General features: G+C 35.2%; 1 protein-coding gene across 1 annotated transcript; it reads right to left on the bottom strand.

Annotated features, from left to right (window-relative positions):
• LOC124356700 lies at positions 1 to 10,330 on the bottom strand. Its single transcript, XM_046807862.1, has 7 exons — positions 9,971 to 10,330; positions 5,967 to 6,023; positions 4,000 to 4,059; positions 2,945 to 3,328; positions 2,649 to 2,867; positions 2,235 to 2,565; positions 1 to 1,074 (listed from the first exon to the last, which is right to left on the bottom strand). The coding sequence occupies exons 1-7, from the start codon at positions 10,088 to 10,090 to the stop codon at positions 989 to 991; spliced, it is 1,257 nt and encodes a 418-aa protein (XP_046663818.1). The 5' UTR covers positions 10,091 to 10,330; the 3' UTR covers positions 1 to 988.
• Between the last annotated feature and the right edge of the window lie 1,187 nt (positions 10,331 to 11,517).

Genomic DNA, 11,517 nt, shown 5'->3' with positions numbered 1-11,517 from the left:
TCCAATTTTATAAAACATCTTTATTTCAACTTCCTAAAACAAAATAAATAAAGAGTATATAAAAAACTTCCAATTCTCATAATGGTACACCTATTATAATAGTAACATTGAAGGATAAATTGTTACTAAAATGTACACAACACATTGAAAATTATTTTATAATGACTAGAAACACTGACAATTAGGATAAAAGTACAAGCTTAAATTAAATACAACGTAATAATAAAATAGTAAACATTCAGTAATAGTAACTTAAATTTAAGTAATGACTCTAGGTTTTAGTAATACTGTAACACAGTATTACTTGTTTATACAATCCCCATTACAGTAACGATTTGTTGTACAGATTTTAATTTATTTTGTCTTTTGGCAATTTTTATGGATACTAATTGTTACGAAAGCATTCACAAATGTTACAGCTACAACATAAAAATCCACAAATACAAGAATTTAGATGTTTCACAGTAGTTATTGTACAAAGGATTCAAATATTTTGCAATTCAAAAATAAAAACAAATTTATTTTACCACGCACAAAACAATTTATCCTTTGTCATCGTAATTTGCATTACAACTATTTTTATTATCATTTATATGCGGAGTAAAATTATTCTTAATATTAGCGTTGATTACAAAGAAATATTAAAGATTTGGAATACTTTCATTGTTATTGATGAAACTGTTTGAACTTCGTGTAAATATGTTTGTTTAATTGAAAAACTAATTTTAAAATATATTTCTTCACACCACCTGCTATCCGCGATTAAGTACTAAAGTACTTTATGCAAAATACTTCTCTATAATTTGCCCAACACACTCGTCAAGTAGGCGATAGTTGTGTAATTTAACGTTAATCCAGGGGATGAATTAGAGCTACCCATATACAGATTTGGATCTAACGTATGGACTTGGATTTTTCGGTACTAATATGCTAATTTTATATAAATATGTCAACGATGAATGCAAAAATGTGGACAGTCCCGGTTTATTTAGTCTTGAAGAAGGCTGGTTGTATCTGAAAAGATGTGTCTGGAATCTGCACGTTCTGCAACCAGCCTGATCGCTGGTGGGTAAACTGGAACAAAAACGTCATCTCAAAAAGAGTACAACCAAATGTATACCAATTCATACATTGAGCAAAATTAATGTAATAAATAAAAAAAAAATGTCAGAAAAGGGCTTCAGGATGAAGTTTACTTTGATAACTATCCCTTATCCTACCCACTCAATGAGCTATTGGGGGTGATTTTCTGCAAGGTGTAACATGTCAAACTTTGTATCTGATAATATATGGCATTGGGATATATCCTGCCTGGACCTTAGTTCTAGACCAGTAATGTCCATTTCCTTCCATACTGATCCTTACTCATATTTTGCTTTTATAACAACCTTCACAGGCTGAGTCAGACTACAGCCTAAATAAGGACACCAGCCTGTCACCAAAAAGTGTAAGAAGAGGTAGTTAGTAGGATATTTGACATTTACCATCGTTATTTGTTGCAAGAAATTATAACACTAAATTATATACAAGAAAAGTTGTCGCCATATAATGATTTGTGCTTGGTTAACCTTATGTATTGTCTTTTTACATCTAAGAATGTTCCTCTGAATCCTAAAAAAATACAGGCTCCAGAATCGGCTAACATCTGAAAATGTCTAATAGTAAATTTCATTTAGCATAACTGCATTCATTGCATAGAAAGATAAAACAGGATAATGGGATATTCTTGCAATGGGCATCAATAAAATTACTATCCCACTTTCGCCTGTGTTGGTGTGATGTGTGATTGTGATCCTCGTACTCGTGACTTGTGCTCGGGACTTTCATTCTGTGCAGTTACAATGACTGGACTAGACTCCAAACAGCTTTTGGGTATGTTTGAACCCTTTTCTTCTTTCTGTTCTTTATTTTTATATTTTTGTAGCTCCCCCACCTGACAAAGAAGATAGATTCTTCATCGAAACGTTTTGTTATACCTTTTGTAATATATAACGCTCGCAAATGTCCGCAATCCTGTTATCCTTTCAAACCTTGTCACCAATAACAAATTTCAAACAAAGAACTGATGAATAAATATCCAATAAAAACGTTATAAAACCAAACTAAAAATGTTGGTGAAGTACCACTAACTAATGTGCATAATATCAAGTGTATCTATTTTCAGGCTCTCTAGTTGTTAATTATTCTTCAATTCCATTAAAGCGTTAGTTGTCTAGCTAATCGAGTATACTAACCTCTATAAATATTAGGAGTCACTAAGTCTTCGTCTATCAGTTTCGTGTGAGGCAGCGAGAGCCGGTGACGCCACCTCCAGGTAAGGCTGAGGGTCAAAACTAGGAACACGATGACTGCTGCTGCCACCCCCACCACGAGCTGGGTCCCTGGGTCTGGCGACTGTGTCAGACTGACGTGTTGTCCGTGGTGTGTCAGAGTGACGTGTTGTCCGAGCCCTAGAGTGGTCACGTGACTCGAGAGGACACTGGAGTCCTCAGTGTGGACGAGGTGTGTGTCTACAACTAAAGGCTCACTTTCGCCTTCGTGAGATCCTGGACTGAGTAAGGCCACCTAAAAGGAGTATTCTTGTTAAAATGTTTGATATCATTCTTTAAGTTTTAAAACTGCTTTACTTTGTATCAACCAACTTTTACCTGTACTCGGTAGATGGCATCGGGCCGCAAGGACAGAGTGGCGCATGAGGAGTTGGTGAGGAGGTTCCCCCGCAGAATCCCCTCCCACAGCTGCCACGTGACCAGGTACATCAGGGAGTTCGTGGCTGCCTCTCTGGCCAGCCAGCAGATCCGGGTTATCGCCAGAGGAAACTGCTGAGTCATCGATTCCACCCTTAGGTTCCACGATGATGTCACGTTCTGTAATATTGTTAATAAGTTTAACTGTGTTCCTTACTTGCATACTTAATCATCGATAAGACATCTGTGATCATCACCTGAGGTAATGGTGTCTCTGAAGTTTCCGTACTCGCAACGATCATCTTATCGTCCAAGCCTAAACTGCGGAGTACGGCTTCCAACTGGACAATGGGTGACTCGGGTGGCGGACTGTACACCTTGGTGAGTCCCTGCCATTGGACCTCCAGCACCCGCACTGACTCCAGATCCAAGTCCGGAGGTATGGGGGCGCTGGAATCCAGGGTCTGCAGCAGCTGAGTCCAAGGTCGCCCGCTCTGCTGACCCATCACCACGTACACGGCAGCAGTACTTGGCCACGACACGTGTGAGTCACTCAGCAGCAGCGCCTCTTCGTTCTGGGGCAACTCAGCGCTTGAGCGGCTCAGCAGTGGGAAGCGGCAAGCTTCCTTACAACCCACACCCTGAAAAACCATGATCATTGAATTAACATTAACATAGGGGTAAAGAGTGTACTTTTCACTAATGCAGTGGTGTATTTAAAAAGTAAGCTCAGTTATTTTGCTCAATATCATACATCACTTAGAACAACAAAACTAAAAGTCAATAACGCTACGACATGTACTTCTTGAAATAGTGATATTGTCTGTCTATCGTTCCATGTGATAGAAAGGTCCTACAGACTTAAAATAAGTACAAAAGTTCGTCTTAGTACAAAGTAAGGTCACAATTTTGGGTTACAAAGATCAAAATCTAAGGTAATAACAAAACTGACATTTTTACATTCTTTGTTTGAAGTTTCATTTTGACGATGGAAGGGTTGTAGAGTGAACAGAATAATTGTTTGTATCACTGAACGATGGCAAATGCCCGGAAAACTCCTATTTCCTTGATTTTTATATTAGCTGTATGTGTAACTACGATGGTAATGAGAACTCACATTAACTGACATCACATCACATGACATTTAATCATACGGAATAGTAAGAATTAAGTGATGATTTTACTTTGTAGGATTGGTTGGTAACACTTTCGTAACGTTCTAGCGGGTACTTTGATACTACGTTACATCGATTTGTTGTGTTATATAATAATCGCAATTATTTTAAATAAATTAACCAAACTGCAAACTCACACAGTGCTTCTGGTTACAAGGCGATCTGTCCCGTAGCAACACCTCACAGGTCTCCCAACACTGAAAACACATTAAATCGTATTTTACATAACTTAAAATACTCGTACATACATAAAATCTACGTTGGTATAAATGTCTTGCTCGTTACTTGAAACTATATCAGAACACATAGGGACAGTATAAATGCATCAGTCTCTTTATAGCACTTTTTGTATCTGAGATGGCTCATGTTTATAAGTTATTTACCCTTTTAAGACAAATTAAATTATATTACATGAGTCACCACTATAAAACATTCTTGTTATAAATGCAGCCAAATGAACTGCAGTAATTTCAATTTATAAAACTCACTGAGGATTATAAGCACGCTTTCCAATAAGAAAACAAAATGAGTAATCAATATTAAGACTTACTAGTATAAAAGGCTCTCGCACCTACTAAAAGATAAACCGCTCGCAAAGAAACCTGCGCAGAATCAAATATCTGAGCAGCCACGCGCAGGAGGGCCCCCCTCCAGTGGTGGGAAGTGGGATAAACATCTCCTCGTCTCTGTTTTATCATATGTGTGGATCGTGTCTCGCTCGCGCCATTTTGTTTACGTTACAGCTACTTTTATATATTCTATTAGTATATTGTATTTTTGTGTGTAGGCCTATACAAGCATACAATATTGATTGGAAAGACTTATATAGCCATAAATGTATCTAGGGAGCTTGCATTTTGGTGTAAGATTAACCTCTAAGTGGCAGTGGTCAGGTCAGGTCAGGGGATAGAGCAAGCGGGCGAGTGCCGAGCAGTGGTGGGGGAGATACTGGGAGAGAGCGGCATCACATCGGCGGAGGGCTTTATTAACCCACCCAATGTCTTTTTGTAAGTGGGTTACCTATAGTAGTTCTACTTGATGTTAGGGGCTTTTATACGGCAAGTTTCCGAAAATCAAATGAGAACAATGCGATTGAGTAATAACGAAACAAAAATATTAAAATAATTGACTGCGTTTCAAATTGAAGCATTTAAAGTTGCTGGGGTGTTCATAAAGTTCTATTCTACCATGAACAGTATCAATTAGTTTTTTAATAATGCTACAGAAATATTTGTAGTACTATTAAGCCTACTTTGAATTGATAATGCCAGTAAACTACACTACATTATGTACATATAATACGTATGTTATGTTTTCACCTTTTTTAAGGAGAGGCCCTTTAGACATTATTCTGCCCGTCCTCATGGGCCACTGGCCCGTGCGAGGATCTTATCAAACAGAAAAAGGGGGGACTTTCGATCAAAAGTCCGACGTCTAAGACCGCTCGCCATGACTTCCTTAGCACATGTTCTAAAATAATTGTTTTTAAACTTTACACACTCAGTTTTAAATTCACCATAAACATTTAAATCTACTAAGTTAAATCAACAAACGGGGTGTAAAAAAGAAATGGTTTAAATTGTTTCATATTTGTTTTTCAACGCTACTGGGCGTGTTGTGCCAGATAGTGCCATAGGCAACAGAACCGAAGAGAGTAAAATGCACTGCTGTGTTGACATCGTGCCAGAGGTGAGCCAGGAGTGGGGAATAAGTTGTGACAACAAAAATAGCTTTTGGTTAACGAGAGCAAGTTGAAAGATTGGAGGAATGGGCTAGAATTGGCACATGGGACCCGGTTCACCTTTTTACGCATCTTATTCACAACTAGAAAATTAACTTTACACAATATGTGACATCTTTGAATTTATTATTAGACATTTTTAACAGGTTTATATTTTTTATAAAATAGTTTTTAATCGTATAAATTGTAGCTTCCTTTATAAACTTTAAATCCATTTGCTATTATTTCTAAACTGTGTCATATTATTAACTGATTATTGTGTCATAAAATATCCTCCTTAGTTTTTTTGGATAAGTTAGTATTCCTTATTATGTTTTGTGTTTTTATATGAGTGTGTGTTAACATTAAAATGTTTATACTAACCTGTGTGCAATTGAAGGAAGACCGGCAGACCTGGTCTGAAGTGATAGTAATTTGAATCTGAAACAGGATTTTTCATGTTAGTATTCCTAACTATAGTGATAAAGGAAACAATGTTATAAATAAATTTACTTTATCAAGTCCTAGGACTAAAAATTCATTATTTATATTTGTTTCTAAGCAGTTTTTTAACTCATTCTTAAAATACTTATCACCAAAGTCTTGCACATAACTGATTACATAAATAAATCTGTCTGTCCGTCCTGTAGATGGTTCCAAATTCAATGTGGGGGAATATGTTATTTACTTGCACATTATTAATCGAAATTCATTCAAATTCACTGAGAGTGGGTGGAAACGCGTCTAATAAATTCACACTATTACTATTAGCTGTTTATATTCCCAAAATTATACAGTTTGAAAGCAAACCAATCCCCCGTAAAAATGCTCAAGCCCTGTTTCCTCATTTGGTTGCAACTATAAATTTGATAAAACAGTCAATTTATAGGTATTGTTTTCAAACTTGGAAAATTAAAAAAAGTAATTTCAAATTTTCTCATTAATGAAACCAATCATCAAGTCACTTAAGTAACAATCTCTAAACCGAACTTTAGAGATTATGTCTGTACAAAATTCGTTAGAGATAGTGGATAACAGGTTTACAGAGTTTTTCCCAGAAAAACAGAAACGCAAAGTTTCGTAAGCTAGTATCTACTGTCTTCTCCAGGTGTAAATCAACGTTAAGCATGAAAAAAGAGTACACATTTCAAACAAATAGAAATGGATCCACCAAAGTCAGGGGTCACAACGAAAACGCTGCACGTTAAAACCATAAACTTTCACTTGTAATCCAGCACCAAATCAGAAGAAACACAAACGAAAATTTACGACAAGGACACGTTTACCGGTGAAACACGTTGATACACAAATCAAAGCAGACTAGTCTCAGTTTATAATGGGAAGGTAAGTGTGTCCATATACAATGCCGTACACAGATTATGCCCAATTACAACTTTAGTAGCTTTTATTGGCTGAGCGTTAGCGAAGCCTATAACTCGAGTGGGTAGAACAATTTCATTTTTTTCTTTCTGTCTGACTTTCCGCACGATATCTCGAAAAAACTTACTTATAGACTTGAAATTTTGAATGAAACCACTACTGAGTTCCATGATGTTGCATGTCTCAACATGGGATTTGGCTGAGCGTCAGCTAGTATTTTTACATTAGTCTTATCAGTAACCATGATGGCAACAAGAAAATAGCAGAATGAATAAATGTTTAACACTCTGAATACCCTCATATGGGATTTAACATTTTTATCCACATAATAAAAAGAAAAAACCCATAGCATCATAGCTCGCCTTTTATTATATTAACACCGCTATGAAACCTAACCAAATGAACAAAAATTAGAAAGTGACGTGTTGTAAGATATCTTGACGAAGATTTTATCTGTATAATTTACATTTTGTATGAAACTACATTTCTAAATGAACAAGAATACGTCCTATGATGGCGTACGTCCAACCACGAAATTCGGATAAGCGTAATTTTTGAGTCAATTTCTTTTCTGTATGAGTGTCTGTCTGTCTATATGCCACCAAGACATCTCTATAATGAAATGAGCAAAATGTTCGCAATATTGCAGGCGTTATAAGCGAAGCCTGTTACGCGACAGGTAATGTGGCGTACTTCTACGTTCTATAATACTAAATATGTTAATTGCATAGCTCCAAATAAGGCCGTTCTAGCTTTCGTTGTATTTTCTTAGTTGCAATATCTCATAAAATAGGCATTTAATTTACTAAACATTTTATAAAATAAAATAATTGTTTAACTAATAAAAACAAATGGAGTTAAATACTTTGAGGAATTGCTATGGAGTGTTTTATAAATTTATTTTGTTGTTATATTGCTCTGCGTTTTAGCTTTAATGCGTTCTTAGGGTATCAGTTTTGTTTACAGATTTTATCAACAGAATAAGGAGATGATCATTATTGATCATAACTTTTCTGGTTACAGACTGAATTTATACCTGCACCTGCCATCTCTAACTAGGACTCAATAGTCCGGGGTAAGGACCTAGTACAGACACTTTATAAGGGCAAAACCTAGGATTTCGTACTCTTGATATAGTTATGTATTACAAAAAATATAACACAAAATATAACAATGAACAGTGACCTATTATCTTTTCAAATCATTTATCGCCAACAATAAACTTTAATCTAGAACACAATCTAGTTTATTTGCCGGAATAAAGGAATTTTCCTTAAGAAAGGATCCGTTCGTCTGCCGCGAAAAAAAATTGTGAAGGTAAAAATGGAAGGGTTACGAAAGGGTTAAATAACAGGAAAGGGTTAAAATCACAGTTTTCAGTCTCTTTCAGTGTCAAGTTGGTTAATTCAGATTTAGTTAGTTAGTAGTATCTACGGTTAGTTTAAATGTATCAAGCTAAAAAGTACAACTTTTGTAAAATATAACTCTTATTATGTTTAATTCTGTATTTTTATTAGACCACCAAGAAACTAATTTACAGTTTTTAGCAAAGGTTCACTATTTCAGTAATGTATTAAAGCTAGTTTTGTTGCTATGTTTTAACCGTGTATATATGTATTCTAATTAAATAATTAAGACACTGAATAAAACAAAGAATTACTTGTGGCAAGGATTAAAATCCAGACTCATTGTTTAGAGAATTAAATGCGTAACACAAACCCGTAATCCCTAAAGCAGTATTTATGATGCATAAATTAAAATTTGTTCATGCCCCACTCTATTAGTTTTGCATGTTTAGTTTCAAACCAACTACTCTCTGAAAGGAAAACACCTTAGGCGAATGTATGTTGAACTGCATCACTTAAAACTTGAGAAAAACATGAACATTTTAAAGCCAAAACCAAGAAGTTGGGATAAAGTTGAGATCGTATTATTCCCTAAGGAGTATAAGAAGTGTACATTATAAGTGACTTTGCTAAACATTATACTCTCACAAGAAAGCCACTTAACTTGAACTGTCTGCCTGTTCGTCCCTGCGACCTTTTGACTCCTAAAGACTTCAAACTTAGAACATAATTTTGGGTTCAGAAGGCAGCAAAGTTGATAAGAACTACTAAACAAATGCCGTGTTACATTTTGTTAGGTTATGTACTTCGACATTCCACGGCTTCTTAAATTAATTATCGGTTTGAAGTTGTAATTTTACTGAAGACGTAAACAAACCAATGCAACGTTTTCACCAGTATATTTCTTTTGTGAAATTGTAGAATCTAAAAAATACTTTTCCTGTAATTTCGAGATGAACCATATGAAATCATAACATTTCTATTGTTATTAGAGGTGACTTTATGTAAAAGATATAATTTATTAAACGCAGTAGTTGTGTACCATAAATGTATATAATAATATTTTACATATCTAAGTCTAACGTGTTAAAGAATTACTCTCCTCTGATATATGTAACCTATTATGATAATAAAAAGTGAAAATATTTACGCAACAAAAATATGTAAATAACGAAGATTAAATTTGATGACTTAAATAGACTTTATGGTTTTAATTGAGAACTTCGGTTTATTGTGGAACTTAATTGCCAGTAAAATTCAGTACTTCAAGAGTAATATAAAAAACCGTCAACCCCCTCCCATAATGTTTACAATAAGCCTAACCTGATGATTTAGCCTTGCTCGATTTTAACTTCCATATCGTGTTGTACCCTTCAACTGGAGTTTAATTCAAAATATTTTCTAAGCGACAAACTGTTGGATGATTCACCTTTTTGGTAGGTTAAATATTATTCATAGCGGTGATTCAAACAAAATCTGGTAAAGATTAAGTTATAACAAATATGAATAATTTTTGCCACAGTATTTTTATTTTTTTAATTAGGCATTTAACTCCCAATACTTAAATAGGTTATTCATAAGATGTAGAATTCGTCGCTGATTGTCTTAACCTTTAGTTTATAGGTTTAATTCACAGGTGAAATATGCTAAAATTTAATTTACCTTATATAAACAAGTAGCCCTGCAGTGAGCAAGTCTGATAGGAGAGTCCAGGTCTATATTGCTGTTAACCACCGTCCAGTTGAGAATAACCACAAACAAACAATTTAAACTCCTGCTCATTTCACTACCGATAAAATATCGTCATTTTAGAAATTAACTAATAATTTGAACTTGTAATATATTACATGTGTTCTACAATATTATACCTACAAATTTTTTAAAACCATGATCTGAGAACCACTTAAACACTATTTATCTCGCGCCAAGAGAGTATTGCAGCGCGGCGGAACACCAGCTGATACTGAACTGACGAGAAACGGCGGAACGCCGGAACGGACTGTTCCTGTCCCAACCCTCAGCAGACTGTCTCTGAGTTAGTTTCAGACTAACCGCTAGACAGCAGCACCGCCCGTGTCGATTGTAACAATAGAGAAGGCGGAGCTTGTTCACAAAATCCCATATGCAACCCTACCCCTTTATTCACTGGCCACTTACGAAAGAGACTAAAATAAAGTAGAGGGGGCCGTGAATTCTCAGAACGCTGTTGAAATTATTTTCATTGAAGGCAAAATTTACTACGTTTTTCTATTGAAATACCACAGATCCTTGGGCAACAGGAAAATTTTAAAACTCATTGAGGCTTTTAAAATATTTTTTACCAAATATTTACTAACTGAAACCTTATTATATAAACGCTTACAGGCCTATATTAAAAACTGCTTGATTACTACCTGCATAATTCAATATTGTTTTATATATCGAGTATTATTTTGTGTTTTGATTATTTTGCAATTTCTCAAAATATGCTTCAATTTAAATCGTTAGGATTGTTCACATCAGAAAAACGTTTGTGCTATTAAGTTCCAGGAACAAACTGACCTGCTGGACACACCAGGAAGAGTCCCGGTGCTTCTTCCTGTTACTTGGATGCCCCATTCTTCCTGAACATTATGTGTTATTATTAAAATATTTTTTATCATGCATCATAGAATGACAAAGCATATAAATAAACATACTTATTCAACTAAAATACACAATATGCATTACAAATGCTTTATTTTAATACTGAATAGCACAGTATGGTAAATTCATTACTCCCATAAAAATATGACTGAACACATTACCATAAATAAAGCAATAGTAAATCATATAACCTACAAAACACGTATCACAAATCCATGTAACATCCTTTTTGAGTCATAGACTTGGGCGAAGTGAATAAAATGAGACTAGACTCCAATCAGATGTTTTGCGAGAGTAGACCCACTGTTACTTGAATAAAAGGGAGACTACACTACTCACGTGTTTTGCAAGTGCAGACTCAGTTTATTGTATAAAAGTGAAACTAGATTCCACTCGTGTGGCTGCAAGTGCAGATTCCCTGTTTATTATATAACAGTGAGACTAGGTTCCACTTAAGTGTTTGCAAGTGCAGACTCAGTTTATTGTATAAAAGTGAGACTAGATTCCACTCGTGTGGCTGCAAGTGCAGATTCACTGTTTATTATATAAAAGTGAGACTAGATTCCACTCGTGTGGCTGCAAGT

This window comes from Homalodisca vitripennis, chromosome 3 (assembly GCF_021130785.1).
Source record: "Homalodisca vitripennis isolate AUS2020 chromosome 3, UT_GWSS_2.1, whole genome shotgun sequence".
In the NCBI taxonomy this organism is placed as follows: Eukaryota; Metazoa; Arthropoda; class Insecta; order Hemiptera; family Cicadellidae; genus Homalodisca; species Homalodisca vitripennis.
Note: the sequence above shows the minus strand (reverse complement) of the source record. Positions and strands in the feature narration are given on the sequence as shown.